This window comes from Schistocerca nitens, chromosome 5 (genome assembly GCF_023898315.1).
Source record: "Schistocerca nitens isolate TAMUIC-IGC-003100 chromosome 5, iqSchNite1.1, whole genome shotgun sequence".
In the NCBI taxonomy this organism is placed as follows: Eukaryota; Metazoa; Arthropoda; class Insecta; order Orthoptera; family Acrididae; genus Schistocerca; species Schistocerca nitens.
In genome coordinates this window covers 870692764-870710115 of record NC_064618.1, presented here as the reverse complement: position 1 = coordinate 870710115, position 17352 = coordinate 870692764, and the positions used below count along the sequence as shown (strand labels likewise).

Here is a 17352-nt window from a genome sequence, read left to right as displayed (position 1 = left end):
TAATAACTTTGAAATTTGCACCCGGTTTATTATTTTCTCACCACGTGTTACACTTATCATTGGTGTAGTGTCCCTAGATGTGCAAAACTGAATATTTTGTGTTTTTTAAAAAATATAGCTTTAAAAACTCTGTTTGCCATTTCTTTTGTTTCAATATGTTTGCATGGATTGATTAAAATACTCCTGTCACACGCAGAATGAACTAATTTTGCTTGTTGTATATTAGACCGAAGAGTATTTACATATATGAGGAACAATATTGGACCTAAGATTAAGTCTGGGGGAACCCCATATGTGATTTCTTCCCAATCAGAATTGTGTCTCTGGGCTGTATTGCTTGAATTACTAAGTACAACAGCTGCATTCTTTTGATTAGATATAACATTGTTTTGTTGACTATGCCATCGATCCCATAAAACTTTATTTTATCTGGGAGAAGACTGTTAGTCACACAGCCCAGTGCCTTAGGTCACAGAAAATACCAACTGGTACTACTGTATTGTTTAATGCTGGTAAAATCTGGTGAGTGAACATGCAAATGGCAGTCTCAGTAGAGCAACCCATCTGAAACCCAAACAGTGATTTGCTGAGGATACCAGATGTCAATGTTTACAGTTCCTAAGACCCTCAGGGGGCTCAGCATTTAGTTGCTGGGTACGGGATTGGCGACCCCCGGGTCCCTGAGCTGCAGACAGGGAAGTACCACCAGTCCTCAATACCGTAAGCTCTGAGCGTGCTTCAACGACCACCGTAAGGTGCGATGGTGGAACGTTGTATGGTACAGAGCACGGGGATCGTGGCTTAACTGCCTGGGTCGTGAGGATGGTATAAAAAAAAAAAAACTCAGTCTTAAGGTGTGCTGCGTGCCGAGGAGATGCATGGCTGTTGAGGTAGAACAGTTGCTAGTGGGCGACCTCTGGTGAACCTGCCACCCCCTGGTTGTATTAGGCTTACCCAGGCAAGCGGGGCTCTGTCTGCGTGGACATTCCTTTCCCTAGCTGCTCGTGGGACCACCATGAAACAAAATATGAATACCGTATTTACTCGAATCTAAGCCGCACTTTTTTTCTGGTTTTTGTAATCCAAAAAACCGCCTGCGGCTTAGAATCGAGTGCAAAGTAAGCGGAAGTTCTGAAATATGTTGGTAGGTGCCGCCACAAGTAACGTCTGCCCTCGAATATATGTAGCGCTGCACAGGCATGCTTTGTAGGCACAAAGATAAATACTTGCGCCAAAACCTCTGCGTCAGTAAATAAATTTTAAAAAAGGTGGAAGACGAGCTTTTTTCTCCGCCCTGAATTTCGACCACTGCATTTTCATACAGTATCCAATGAAGTAAATACAAATTCCATATTGTTCATCTTAGAGTGTAGCAGCTTTTCAATGTACTACAAAAATCCGACAGGCAAGACTGTTTGCGATGTTTGTCAATATGGCCAGTTCTACTTTCTGAATTTTTTCCTACCTGTGAGAAGAGATGGTTGCTGATGGGAACTTTAATGAATTGTGAATCACATGCAGTATTCTCTTCACCATAAGAATAATACGAACATAAACATTTTGCCATGTATTCTTTCGTGTTTGCTGCTATCTCATTTAAATCCTGTCTGCCTAATAAACTACGAAACTAGAGTGAGACAACAGAAAACGCGGAAGAATATACATATCATGTCATGTTTATATTCGTATTATTCTTATGCGTAATAGTGATACAGTCAGAAATGAAGCACGGCAATTGACTAGATTTTTAAATCTAATATGACTCGAATTTCTGTGCAGAAACTAATGTACTAAAGAAAAATTTTCGCTAAACTCTCGTTCAGAACATCGTCTATCATACGCAGTTTATTATTTGGTTCTTGTTGATCATTATCAAAGAAAGCAGCAGTATAAATAACAACAAATAGCAGTCTCTTGCCATTGTTTCGCGAATGAGACGTTTCCTCTCTCTCTCTCTCTCTCTCTCTCTCTCTCTCTCTCTCTCTCTCTCTCTCTCTCTCTCTCTTTCTCTTTTTAAAAGCGGCGATAGCGTGCACAAAAGCAAGCCATGCCGCGAGCGGCGACAGGTCGTGAACACTCATTATCAAAATGCGACAAACAATGCATGACACAGTACAGTAATGCATTTTCAGCTTAGAGTGACGTAAACACCTATAACAAAGAGAACGGCACTTATCAGATCAAAGAAAAATAAGCAATCAATTCAAACCAGACGAAGCACGTGAAAAACGAAGAGTACCCATATAAATACGGACGGAGCGCCTGACGCATAGCAATGGCTACCTGGTAAAGCTTAACTGCTAAGCTTAAGACTCGAACCAAACTACTGTAGCTGTATCGTCATTCATTCGACCTAAATTGTCTCGTATTACAATGGACCAACTTTGTTTCGATTTGGAGGTGCGGCCTAAAACTTTTCTCTCTCCTTGAATTTCGAGTCTCATTTTTCAGGTGCGGCTTAGATTCGAGTGCGGCTTAGATTCAAGTAAATATGGTAGTGCACAAGCACGAGTCTCTAAGAAAGGAAAGTCCAACGCTTTACAGTATGACCCCCACTCGTTCCCTTCCCTGCCCACACCAGGGGAGGAACGGTGGTCTAAATTACCTGGTGAGACATATTCTCCTCGATTTCTGGTTTGCAGCCGAACAGATGGGGACTCATTTCTGACCACAAAGCCTCAGTTTTTTGTAGAAAACTTAGAGGACAAGTTTGGAGAAGTTGAGGGCATGTCTAAAATGGGGTCTGAAGCAGTCCTCATACAGACAGCATCCCCAGCACAGTCACGGCTTTCCTTGCTTGTGACAAGCTCGGTGATGTTGTGGTCTCCATTACGCCTCATAAGAGCCTCAATATGGTTTAGGGTCTTATTTTTCATCGTGACCTGTTGTTGCAGTCTGACGACGAGCTCCATGAAAATCTGGAACGCCGCGGTGTTCACTTTGTAGGACGTGTCTTCAGGGGACCTAAAGATAGTAGGGTCACCACCGGCGACTTCATCTTGGCTTTCAAAGGTGACACCCTGCCCGAGAAGGTCAAGGTGATGATATATCGATGTGATGTTAAGCCTTATGTCCCTCCTCCCATGTGCTGCTTTAAGTGCTGGAGGTTTGGGCATATGTCATAGAGATGTGAGGCCAACACTACCTGTCGGTATTGTGGACATCCCATGTTCGCCGCCCCCTGTTTGGGTCAACTGCGGATTGAAACATTCACCTTGCTCGTCAAACTGCGTGGTTTATCAAAAAGAACGGAAGATTATGGAGTATAAGACCTTGGACAGGCTCGCTTACACAGAGGCTAAACGCAAGTACGATAGACTTCACCCTGTGCGCATTTTATCGCCGTATGCTGTAGCAGCTTCGATGTCGCCATCCCTGGCGATGAGCCTCCAAGCTCAGCCCCTTTTTGTGGGCCCTCCAGCCTGGCCATCTATTACTGCCCCCCTGGTAGTTGGGGAACGCCCTGTTCCGTTGCTCCCCTGTTTTCACCATCGGGAGTAACAGCTCCTCCATCTTTGGGGACTTCCATCCCCACCTCTGAACCAGAGAAGTGCCCACCTCCTCCGGCTCCCCTCGCGCAGAAGGGATCGCTTGAAGCCCTCCCTTCCACGGTTACTGCCCCTCCAGATGTCAGCCAGTGACTGAAAAAGCCACCACCTGAGTGCTGTAGGGCTTCCACGTCTTCCTTGGGCCATGAGACTGGATCGGAAAAGCCTGCCCAGCCTGACAAACAGAGGGAAAAATGGGACCCTACCAAAAAGAAGAAAGAGCAAAAGGAGAAGGACATAGAGACAGAAAAGGAGTTCACCACTGCACCTGAAGATGATGTGCAGCATCTAGTGTCCACTCAGGAGCTAGATGTTGCTAGACCCACAGCTCCTATGGAAGTTGATGAGGCTACTTCGCAATCGGTGGCAGCAGGCGCTTCTAAGGCGTGACCTATCATATCCCCCCCTCCCTCCTGGGTTCTTTCATGTCTTCACATTCGGATACCATTATCCTTCAATGGAATTGCCGTGGTTTTTTTCCACCACCTTGCTGAGTTGAAACAGCTTTTGTACCACTTCCCTGCCACTTGTCTGGCCCTACAGGAAACCTGGTTTCCTGTTCAGCGGACTCCCTCTGTCTGTGGCTACCGGGGTTACTATAAGAACTGCGTAGAATACGACAGGGTGTCTGGCGGTGTCTGTGTTCACATTCTTGCCACTGTTTCTAGTGCCCCAGTGCCACTTCACACGGCTCTCGAGGCTGTGGCTGTTAGAATCGGGGCAGGAATGGAGCTTACCATCTGTTCCCTCTACCTTACCCCGGATGAGGTTGTCCCTCTTGCTGACCTAGCTGCCTTGTTCGCCCAGCTCCACCCGCCATTCCTCCTTTTGGGGGACTTAAATGCCCACCACCCTTTATGGGGTGGGGCCCAGATCTCGGGTCAGGGTAGGAACGTTGAGGCTGTCTTAGCACAGCAGGACATTTGCTTCCTTAACACTGGTGCTCCCACATATTTTAGCTTGACACATGGCACATACTCGGCCATTGACCACTCTCTTAGTAGCCCAGGTCTTCTTCCATACCTCAGTTGGAGGGTCCACGACGACCTCTGTGGTAGCGACCACGTTCCTATCCTGGTTTCTCTTCGTCAATCCCAACCCCCTGACCAGCTGCCACGATGTTCGCTTTGTGGAGCTGATTGGGCAGCCTACACCTCTGCTACTATGGCCATTGCTCCGCTTTGTGGTGACATTGATTTGGCAGTGGACGAGGTCACTATGGCCATTGTTTCTGCTGCCGAGGCAACTGGCCCCTGCTCTTCCCCATCCTTCCCTAATCTGATGGGACTAGTGACCTTGCTGTTTGGTTCCCTCCCCCAAATCAAATGACCAACCATGTGCTTGGAGCTTCACCAAAGAAAACATTATCAGATAGTCCTACTGTCTTTATCCGCCTATGTTGGGCAGTGCGGGGTAGCCACGTGGTCTGAGGTGCCTAGCCACAGTTTCGTGGTTCCCCCACCCCCACCCGTTGGAGGTTCGAGTCCTCCCTCGGGCATGGGCATGTGTGTTGTCCTTAGCGTAAGTTGTAAGTCAGATTAGTAGTGTGTAAGCCTAGGGACCGATGACCTCAGCAGCTTGGTCCCATAGGAACTTACCACAATTTCAGTTTCCACCTATGTCGAAAAGTTAATTACAGAGATAAAATTGTAGGATATGAATAAGGTTTCCAAATCATTTTTCCTATCAGAATACTTCAGAAAACCTGCATTGAAGTCACCACAGACTAATGACTTCTTGCTGCTGTTAGATAGATATCACAGTAAGGAATCCAGATTCCTCATAAACAGTTCAAAATTTCTCATTTGGGATTTATATACAGTTATAATTAAAAGCAAACTATTTTTCGGTATTAATCCACAAGCACACACTTAGTGTGCTGATCACTACAAAATGCAATTGTCTCAGTGTTTTTGAACTTTGTGTTCTGTCTTAACATACATAACAATGCATCCTTTTCCCATATTAGTTCTGTCTGAGTTAGCTGCTAGAATGTAATCTTTCATATGTAATTTATCCAGCCCTGTGGTTATGTGGTGCTCAGACACAGGATGTCTCTTTCCAGAGTTCTGTAAATTTTCCAGACAGGGAGCTCTTTCACCTTATTACTCAAACCTGTAATATTTTGATGACATTACCTAACCTTCCTGTCGATCTCAATTTTGAAATGTTTGTATTCCCTTTTGCCTGCCTCATTTACTGTATTTTTATCAATTAACTTCAGGCAGGATAAGCAGGGATGGCTAGAGGACAAATATCAAGGATGTAGAAGCATATATCAGTAGGGGGTAAGATAGATACTGCCTACAGGAAAATTGAGGAGACCTTGGGAGAAAAGAGAACCCCCTATATGAATATCAAGAGCTCAGATGGAAAACCAGTTGTCTGAGGGCGAGATTATGGAAATGGAAGAGAACGTAGATGTGATACTGTGGGAAGAATTTGACAGAGCACTGAAAGACACAAGTCGAAACAAGGACCCGGGAGTAGACAACACTCCATTAGAACTACTAATAGCCTTGGGTGAGCCAGCCGTGACGACACTTTTCCATTTGGTGGGCAAGATGTATGAGACAGGCGAAATACCCTCAGACTTCAAGAAGAGTATAATAATTCCAATCCCAAAGAAAGCAGGTGTTGAAAGGTTTGAAAATTACTGAACTATCAGTTTAATAAATCACAGTTGCAAAATACTAACATGAATTCTTTACAGACGAATTGAAAAACTGGTAGTAGCAGACATCAGGGAAGATCAAGTGGGATTATGTAGAAATGTTGGAACATGCAGGGAATACTGACACTACGAATTATCTTAGAAGACATGTTACGGGAAGGCAAACCTGCATTTTTAGCATTTGTAGACTTAGAGAACTCTTTTGACAATGTTGGCTAGAATACTCCCTTTCAAATTCTGCAGGTGGCAGCGGAAAATACAGGGAGCAAAAGGCTATTTAAAATTTCTACAGAAACCAAATTGCAGTTTATAAGAGTCAAGGGGCACGATAGGCAAGCAGTGATTGAGAAGGGAGTGAGACAGGTTTGTAACCTATCCCCAGTGTTACTCAATCTGTATATTGAGCAAGCAGCAAAGGACATAAAAGAAAAATTTGGAGTAGAATTCAAATGCAGGGAGAAGAAATAAAAACTTTGAGGTTTGCCAACGATGTTGTAATTCTGTCAGAGACAGCAAAGAACCTGGAAGAGCAGTTGAACGGAATGGACAGCGTATTGAAAGGAGGATATTACATGAACATCAACAAAAGCAAAACGAGGATAATGGAATGTAATCAAATTAAATCAGGTGATGCTGAGGGAATTAGATTAGGAAATGAGACACTTAAAGTAGTAAATAAGTTTTGCTATTTGGGGAGCAAAATAACTACTGATGGTCGATGGAGACAGTATATAAACTGTAGATTGGCTGTGGCAAGGAAAGTGTTTCTGAAGAAGAGAAATTTGTTAACATCAATTATAGACTGAAGTGTCAGGAAGTCCTTTCTGAAAGTATTTGTATGGAAGTGAAACATGGACTATAAATTTTTTAGACAAAAAGAGAATAGAAGCTTTCAAAATGTGGCACTACAGAAGAATGCTGAAGATTAGATGGGTAGAACACACAACTAATGAGAAGGTATTGAATAGAATTTGGGAGAAGAGAAATTTGTGGCACAACTTGACTAGAAGAAGGGATTGCTAGGTAGGACACATTCTGAGACATCAAGGATCACCAGTTTTGTATTATAGGGAAGCATGTAGGTAAAAATCGTAGAGGGAGACCAAGAAATGAATACATTAAGCAGATTCAGAAGGATGTAAGTTTCTATAGTTGGAGAGCTGCATCAAATCAGTCTCTGGACTGAAGATAGCAACAACCACCCCCTAACCTTACTTTCCTGTGTATTCGTAAGCATTTTGTGGGGCTTTTCTGTTAGTTTTACTTGTTTCAGAACAGGGTGCCAGTTTCCTGATTCTAACCTAAAAAAATATGCCTCTTTGACACCAGTAACCACAGGGATCTTGCTTTGTGTGATGGTGGTCCCATATATTACCAGCAAGAAACATGCCACTCTATTGTTCCCTCCCCTAATGAGGTGTAAGCCCCATTTCCCAATTGCATCAACAGTCGCAGCAGCCTGCTCAGCTCAATGTTCACAATGCTCACAGCAGTGTTAACTCAGAGCTGGCCATAGTGTTGCACGGCTTCAGCAAAATTCACATTTGTGGGTGTAGTTGCTGCTCCTCTTTCACCCCAATGCTGTAATTACTATTCTTATCCAGACTGTTCCCTGCCCCACCCACTACAATAATACAGTCCTTTTTGCTGAAACGTTTGCACAAATTCCGTGTGTCCTCCGTCACCTGTCTAAGGCTAGCACTTGGCTTCACAGTACTTACGACTGGGTACCCTGTTCCTAATTTGCCCTGTACCATCTAGCCTACATCTTTCCAGTGGCTACTACCTAGTAGCAAGACTATTCTCTTCCTACTCTCTTTTGGTACCAAACTAAACTGAGTTTCTTTGTTATGTCTGCTGCCCTCTCTCTGACCTACACCTGGATGAGGCTCTTCCTCTCTTCATAGAACCACTTTGACTACTTCTCATTCATTCCACTCTCAAAGAGAACAGTTGGAAATTTGTTATAATCCAAAATTAGCTGCCCTTCTTCGAACTTTTCCTATGTCCTGTCAGTTCAGTCTCGTAAGGCACGTGTACCACATACCATTCTCTTAGTATTATTGAAACCTAACTCTTCCCTGGCATAATGGAGAGGCCAGTTATCAGTCTTATCTACAATTCGATATTAATTAAATACTTCCAGATGTAGATGATGTCTTTAATTCCTTTTTGGGGCAATCCAGTGTGGAAGGTTCTTCAGTTTGACTCAGTTTTCAGCAAAAGTACATTGAATAGGATTATTTCATTTATGTAGCATTATAGGTGTCCCCCCCCCCCCCTCCCGCCATGAACCATGGACGTTGCCATTGGTGGGGAGGCTTGCATGCCTCAGCGATACAGATAGCCGTAACGTAGGTGCAACCGCAACGGAGGGGTATGCGTTGAGAGGCCAGACAAACGTGTGGTTCCTGAAGAGGGACAGCAGCCTTTTAAGTAGTTGCAGGGGCAACAGTCTGGATGATTGACTGATCTGGCCTTGTAACACTAACCAAAACGGCCTTGCTGTGCTGGTACTGCAAATGGCTGAAAGCAAGGGGAAACTACAGCAGTCATTTTTCCTGAGTGCATGAGCTTTACTATATGGTTAAATGATGATGGCATCCTCTTGGGTAAAATATTCCAGAGGTAAAATAGTCCCCCATTCGGATCTCCGGGCGGGACCTACTCAAGAGGACGTTGTTATCAGGAGAAAGAAAACTGGCGTTCTACGGATAGGAGCATTGAATGTCGGATCCCTTAACCAGGCAGGTAGGTTAGGAAATTTAAAAAGGGAAATGGATAGGTTAAAGTTAGATATATAGTGGGAATAAGTGAAGTTCGGTGGCAGGAGGAACAAGACTTTTGCTCAGGTGATTACAGGGTTATAAATACAAAATCAAATAGGGGTAATGCAGGAGTAGGTTTAATAATGAATAAAAAAATAGGAGTGCGGGTAATCTACTACAAACAGCATAGTGAACGCATTATTGTGGCCAAGATAGACACGAAGCCCATGCCTAGTACAGTAGTACAATTTTTATGCCATCTAGCTCTGCATATGATGAAGAAATTGATGAAATGTATGATGAGTTAAAAGAAATTACTCAGGTAGTGAAGGGAGACGAAAATTTAATAGTCATGGGTGACTGGAATTCGGTAGTAGGAAAAGGGAGAGAAGAAAATGTAGTAGGTGAATATGGATTGGGGGTAAGAAATGAAAAAGGAAGCCGTCTGGTAGAATTTTGCACATAGAATAACTTAATCATAGCTAACACTTGGTTCAAAAATCGTAAAACAAGGTTGTATACATGGAAGAAGCCTGGAGATACTGACAGGTTTCAGATAGATTATATAATGGTAAGACAGAGATTTAGGAACCAGGTTTTAAATTGTAAGACATTTCCAGGGGCAGATGTGGACTCTGACCGCAATCTATTGGTTATGAATTGTAGATTAAAACTGAAGAAACTGCAAAAAGGTGGGAATTTAAGGAGATGGGACCTGGATAAACTGAAAGAACCAGATGTTGTACAGAGTTTCAGGGAGAGCATAAGGGAACAATTGACAAGACTGGGGGAAGTAAATACAGAAGAAGAAGAATGGGTAGCTCTGAGGGATGAAGTAGTGGAGGCAGCAGAGGATCAAGTAGGTAAAAAGACAAGGGCTAGTAGAAATCCTTGGGTAACAGAAGAAATGTGTAATTTAATTGATGAAAGGAGAAAATATAAAAACGCAGTAAATGAAGCAGGCAAAAGGGAATACAAACGTCTCAAAAATGATCGACAGGAAGTGCAAAATGGCTAAGCAGGGATGGCTAGAGGACAAATGTAAGGGTGTAGAGGCTTATCTCACGAGGGGTAAGATAGATACTGCCTACAGCAAAATTAAAGAGACCTTTGGAGAAAAGAGTACCACTTGCATGAATATCAGGAGCTCAGATGGAAACCCGGTTCTAAGCAAAGAAGGGAAAGCAGAAAGGTGGAAGGAGGGTCTATGCAAGGGCAATGTGCTTGAGGACAGTATTATGGAAATGGAAGAGGATGTAGATGAAGATTAAATGGGAGATATGATACTGCGTGAAGAGTTTGACAGGGCACTGAAAGACCTAAGCCAAAACAGGGCCCCAGGAATAGACAACATTCCATTAGAACTACTGATAGCCTTGGGAGAGACAGCCCTGACAAAACTACCATCTGGTGGGCAAGATGTATAAGACTGACGAAATACCCTCAGACTTCAAGAAGAATATAATAATTCCAGTCTCAAAGAAAGCAGGTGTTGACAGATGTGAAAATTACCGAACTATCAGTTTAATAAGCCACGGCTGCAAAATACCAACAGTAATTCTTTACAGACGAATGGAAAAACTGGTGGAAGCCGACCTCGGGGAAGATCATTTTGGATTCCGTAGAAATGTTGGAACACGTGAGGCAATACTGACCCTATGACTTAGAAAATAGATTAAGGAAAGGCAAACAATACTCTCTTTCAAATTCTGAAGGTGGCAGGGGTAAAATACAGGGAGCGAAAGGCTATTTACAATTTGTACAGAAACAAGATGGCAGTTATGAGTCAGGGGGCATGAAAGGGAAGCAGTGGTTGGGAAGGGAGTGAGACAGGGTTGTAGCCTATCTCTGATGTTATTCAGTCTGTATATTGAGAAAGCAGTAAAGGAAACAAAAGAAAAATTCGGAGTAGGAATTAAATTCCATGGAGAAGAAATAAAAACTTTGAGGTTTGTTGATGACATTGTAATTCTGTCAGAGACAGCAACGGACTTGGAAGAGCAGTTGAATGGAATGGACAGTGTCTTGAAAGGAGGATATAATATGAACATCAACAAAAGCAAAACAAGGATAATGGAATGTAGTCGAACTACATTGGGCGATGCTGAGGTTATTAGCTTAGGAAATGAGACACTTAAAGTAGTAAAGGAGTTTTGCTATTTGGGGATCAAAATAACTGATGATGGTCAAAGTAGAGAGGATATAAAATGTAGACTAGCAATGGCAAGGAAAGCATTTCTAAAGAAGAGAAATTTGTTAATATCAAGTATAGATTTAAGTGTAAGGAAGTCGTTTCAGAAAGTATTGGTATGGGGTGTAGCCATGTATGGAAGTGAAACGTGGACGATAATAGTTTGGACAAGAAGAGAATAGAAGCTTTCGAAATGTGGTGCTACAGAAGAATGTTGAAGATTAGATGGGTAGATCACATAACTAATGAGGAGGTATTGAATAGAATTGGGGAGAAGAGAAGTTTGTGGCACAACTTGACTAGAAGAAGGGATCGGTTGGTAGGGCATATTATGAGACATCAAAGATCACCAAGGCAGCGTGGAGGGTAAGAATCTCAGAGGGAGACCAAGAGATGAATACACTAAACAGATTCAGAAGGATGTAGGTTGCAGTAGGTACTGGGAGATGAAGAAGCTTGCACAGGATAGAGTAGCATGGAGAGCTGCATCAAACCAGTCTCAGGACTGAAGACCACAACAACAGCAGCACTATAGGTAGTGTATTGGAATAAAGTGCAGTTATGCACAGTTATTAAAATAAATTCTTATAAAATACACCCACTCTGCATAAAGATGCAGAGAATTGAAAAAGTAAACCATCAGTACACAGTACATGCTAAGCATCTGTGTTTTAGAAATACGTCACATATGACTGATGGTACAATTAGTATTTAATAACACATGTTTGCGAACTTCTTCTCAAATTTAAATGAGTTTGGCAACCTTGTTTGTTGAACAAATCTGGTTACACTTACTATATGTGAATAAAATTTGTTATATTCTTGAGCATGTTAATACAATCTATTACATTAGTCTTTAGAACTCTTTAGGCAGTGGTGGGATAGTAAATTTTGATATGTTTTATTTATCTAATAGCAATTTATTGGTGACAATCTTAAGTGATCTATTGACTGCAGATTAAAGAAAAAGACTGTTTGTAGGGCCCCTTGGTGATCTTGAAGAAATGCACTTACTCCCAGAACCAGTATTTGCACTTCCAACTGATGGTGTCACAATCAACACAGTTTCCAGCACTCTCTCTGGCCGCCTGTTTTTGGGTGGCCGTGATGGGAGTCTATGTGAGATCGTATACAAGGTAATTCTGAAATTTTTGATAGGAATCTATAATATTGCGCTAACTACATAACGAGAAATCCTAAATTTAAGATATGAAGAATTGAAACTAATAATAGACCACATTTGTGAAACTTTGAACATAGCTGCTAAGGTTCAGTGACCGTGTCAGAATTATATCGTAACAAATAAGCCCTCGGTCACAAATATTAAGTCAAAAATTGACTTGGTTTCGACGCTACTATGAGTGTCGTCTTCAGAATTAGACTAACTGTACTAAAACATTAGGTGTATAGTACATTAATAAAATGAAAGTTTTTTGACTCGAAAAGATGCAGTACTTACAAGTCACATATTAAAAAAGATCTCAGCCGGAAAGGCGACGTCATGAACACTTGTCAGATGGCGGGCCGCTAAGGGCTGCTCGTACTGTGGACGAGGGTTGCAACAAGACTGAGGTGCCCACTTTAGAAAGTGTGGGCAAGTAAACATGGTGTTGCTACGAGCGCCATCTAGTAGCCGCAGAAACAACTAGGCTACTGTACTTTCAAAATTAGACACATGAAATTGTGATGCAGCTGATTCGGGCATAACGTAAGCATTAATAATAACAGGGTGAAGTTAAATATTTATCTGCTTTAAATAGAGATAAATTTTGTAACGTAAAAACGTTAGTTATGACATACAAGAAAACAGCAAAGATGTGACAGGAAAACAACATTTCGGTAAACTGCATGAGGAAATCTGAATCAAAGATCAAGCAATGCTTTATACAGTCAAAAAAGTTTTTATTTCGCAGCTGCAGCTGCTCGTTGAGAATGAGGCCATCATGACGTGTGAGATGTTTGAAAATCTCCAATTCCTCTAAGACATCTAACCTACGCCCCTTCTTTTCGCTATGCAGAGTACTGTTATCGCCTATGGCTTTAGGCACGTGTCCAGTAATTAAGAGATGATCGGTAAAGGATGACCGAGGGCTTACTTGTTACAATATAGACCACATTTGTGTTTATACAGCTTACCATACACCACTAAAATACCCACATAGTTTGTGTGTGTGTGTGTGTGTGTGTGTGTGTGTGTGTGTGTGTGTGTGTGCGCGTGCACCAACTTGGATGTGGACATGCCAATCTGAAGTAAGCTATAATAGGAAATGTAGGATCTTCCTAAAAGTATTTTGTTTTAGTCAATATGTATTCATGATGGAGTGCTCATTTGTATGTGCAGTGACTAATTCTTAAAAGTTTGATTACATGGCACAGCTTTTCAGTAGGACTGTGATTCAAATTCTCATCCAGACTTAGGTTTATGTCTTCTGTGATGTTTAAATTGCTTAAGGCAAATGCCAGGATAATTCTATTGAAAGGGCACGGATAATTTCATCATCCAATCTTATTTTGTGTACCATCTCTAATGACTTTGTCATTGACAGGATGTTAAATCCTAATCTTCCCTAGCAATCGTACGGAAGCAGATTAGTAGTGTGCCCTGAATTCAGCATCATAAAGTAAATTTTTGTATTGAACCTAATTAAACTTTCAACTAAATTCAATGCTAGTGAACCAGCAGTTGCTTTACTGAAATGTTTTAAAGTTTGAAATAACAACACTTGCCTCAGATTCTAAGTTTAGAACTTCGCAGAAATATTTTAAGTAATAGTGAGCATTCAAAATTAATACAAGAGGCCAAACCCAATTGCCCATTTTGTTGCAAATGAAATCTGTAAAGTGCAGTTCACATCAAACTATGTTCAAAAAATGGTTCAAATGGCTCTGAGCACTATGGGACTTAACATCTATGGTCATCAGTCCCCTAGAACTTAGAACTACTTAAACCTAACTAACCTAAGGACAGCACACAACACCCAGCCATCACGAGGCAGAGAAAATCCCAGACCCCGCCGGGAATCGAACCCGGGCGTGGGAAGCGAGAACGCTACCGCACGACCACGAGATGCGGGCTCAAACTATGTCTTGGGACTTCCACACAGAAGTTATGAAGCATACAATTAACACAAAATTGTTAGGGCTTTCGTGGCCACTTGTTGACAAATTGCCTATTGGCTTCTGTCTCGGGTTCTTCGGCCGATGTTCATCTAATGATTTTTCTGACGTTTCGCCAGCATGAGTGGCTGGCATTGTCAAAGCTTCACCCTCCATTGCCGGTGGTGAACTGGAGGCGAGCTCGCGGCCACAGACTATATGTACCTAGCGCGCCAACGTCCGAGGGCTTCTCCGCGGTCATTTCCGGTGCGGTTCTCCTCTTGCTACCTGTGACGGTCGTTCGCTGCAGTACGGGAAGCCAGGATTCGTTTACCTTAAGGCTTTCCTCTTTCTTGTTGAAACTGTTCGCGTGTTTTTGTATTTCTACAGCTTCTCTGAACAAGCGCGTGTGATAGTGCTTCTCTACAGCTAGAACTTCCGTGTCGGCAAATTTTATTACGTGGTTGGTCCCATTCAGTGCGTGCTCTGCTACGGCCGATTTCTCCACCTGCCCCAACCTGCAATGTCGCTTGTGCTCTTTGATCCTGGTGTTAATTGATCGTCCAGTCATTCCGACATAAACTTTTCCGCATGTGCATGGTATACGGTGTATTCCCGACCTTGCAAGTTGGTCTCTATTCTCCTTCGCCGATCTAAGACACTCTTTGATCTTCCTTGTCGGTTTGAAAATCGTCTTTACGCCATGTTTGCGCAATGTACGGCCGATTCTGTCAGTCACTCTGCGAATGTATGGCAGAAAGGCTGTACCCGACATTTCTTTTTCTGTTTCCTTACTTCGCCGAGTGTTGGGCTCTGTTACACTTCTAATGTAATTTGTGGTGTACCCATTGCTCCTCAGAACAGTTTCCAGGTGTTGCATTTCTCGTTTGAGGTGTTGCGGCTCACATATTCATCCTGCTCTCGTTACGAGCGTACTAATCATGCCTCTTTTCTGGCCCGGGTGGTGGTTTGACAGTTTGTGCAGGTATGGGTCCGTGTGTGTCGGTTTTAGATACACACTGTGTGCAAGGTCGGGAATATACCATATACCAAGCACATGCGGAAAAGTTTATGTCGGAATGACTGGACGATCAATTAACACCAGGATCAAAGAGCACAAGCGACATTGCAGGTTGGGGCAGGTGGAGAAATCGGCCGTAGCAGAGCACGCACTGAATGGGACCGACCACGTAATAAAATTCGCCGACACGGAAGTTCTAGCTGTAGAGAAGCACTATCACACGCGCTTGTTCAGAGAAGCTGTAGAAATACAAAAACACGCGAACAGTTTCAACAAGAAAGAGGAAAGCCTTAAGGTAAACGGATCCTGGCTTCCCGTACTGCAGCGAACGACCGTCGCAGGTAGCAAGATGAGAACCGCACCGGAAATGACCGCGGAGAAGCCCTCGGACGTTGGTGCGCCAGGTACATATAGTCTGCGGCCGCGAGCTCGCCTCCAGTTCACCACCGGCAATGGAGGGTGAAGCTTTGACAATGCCAGCCACTCGTGCTGGCGAAACGTCAGAAAAATCATTAGATGAACATCGGCCGAAGAACCCGAGACAGAAGCCAATAGGCAGTTTGTCATACAATTAACACTTACCAAAAGAATGTTTAACCCTTAAGCACTTGTGTGACAAGAGCTAACAAAAGTGCCTGTGTTGGTCAGTTAGATCTGGGCACAAATTAAGCTGAGTAGATATGTCAGTCTGAGAAAAATGAGATGTTATGGTTTATTGATGATTTATAAACATAAATGAATGAAAACAGCATGTACTTAACATCATTTAACGACATTGTAATTTATTATGTGAGGAACAAAGGAAAAATAACATAATACAAAAAAAGCTATATACTATTAATGTAAAGCTATTTGGACTTTAAAAATATTTCAGTGAACTAAGCACTTTTTGTGCAGATAACTTTGTAATGCACTTTGCATACATGTTTCATAAAAGTAGCACATAATGTGGAATGAATGCTTGTTGTCATTTGTTCTTGGGCAGATGTGGCACCTATTTCACTTGGGCAGTGGTAGTTTGGTTCCAGTCTCCTCGTGTGTTTCATGACAATGATCCTGCTGTTGCTGTTTCGAACTATTGTGCCGTGGGCCATCAGAAACTACTTTGTCTCCATAATGTTGTGTGTATGTGACTGTTACCAATTCTCCAGACAGAACTCCACTATAAGTTGGCGAGCTTCTTCAGAAAATTCTTCTTTGTACCTTTTGATTAATGTTCATCTCGTATATGGTATAAGGGTTTAGTGCTGAGGTATTGAGATGGAACAACACAACAAGGAGCCATCTCCATGTTCTTCTGCCAACACTCTAGTTCCTGCATAGCTGGCCACGTGTCCTCACCACCCTTAGTGCAATTATAGGAGTAACAGTATCTGTTGTTTTATCGGCACCTGCCTCTGCATCTGTCTTGGCATAATTGTGTACTAATGATATTAGCACTACTGAGTAAGGTTTCCTGGAAATGTAAGAGACCACTCACACTTATTTTTTCACAATGTTCCCACTAAAGTCAGATCCTTGTCCAGTGACTTTTTTTTCTTTTTTTAAAAAAGGCAAATCCGGCCCACTAGCAACAATTCCCCTATTAGTACCAGAAATTCATGAATAGCAGCCAACTTGTCAGACTTTTTCTCTCTCATCTCCATCATTAATGGTGTCCTGCACACCCACATATCCATGAAGTGGAGATGAGAAGCTCTGTAGGTTCCAGCAAACAGTAACAAGCCAAGAAATGCTGTCTCCCAATCTGTCTATTATATTCCCGTTAAAATAAAGAAAGAAGACCACCTCTGGTGTCTTTGCTCCCTTTGCTGTGCATTGAGCTCAAGGTAAATGTGTGGTAATAATATTGTGGTTTTTAGTACAGTCCCTTTGACTAAATGGCAGTTTGTTCCATTAGGTTTTACCATATCTGTCCAGAAAAGAGTGAGTCATTTTTTCACAGTCACTGTTTCATCAGCAGAAGCAGCAGGAATGTCTGAATCAGCATCGTATTCACTTTCTTCAACACTGTCAGCTTCAAAATCAGAAAATTCTTCCACAGATTCATCATT

The 17352-nt window shown here is 42.5% G+C and overlaps 1 protein-coding gene across 1 annotated transcript in view; it reads left to right on the top strand.

The window, feature by feature from the left end:
* LOC126259768 (nuclear pore complex protein Nup155) overlaps positions 1 to 17352 on the top strand; it is a 267502-nt gene that overhangs the window by 48854 nt on the left and 201296 nt on the right. Inside the window, exon 6 of the mRNA XM_049956773.1 lies at positions 12163 to 12317. Coding sequence (XP_049812730.1) covers positions 12163 to 12317 — 155 coding nt within the window. The remainder of the gene's footprint in view (positions 1 to 12162; positions 12318 to 17352) is intronic.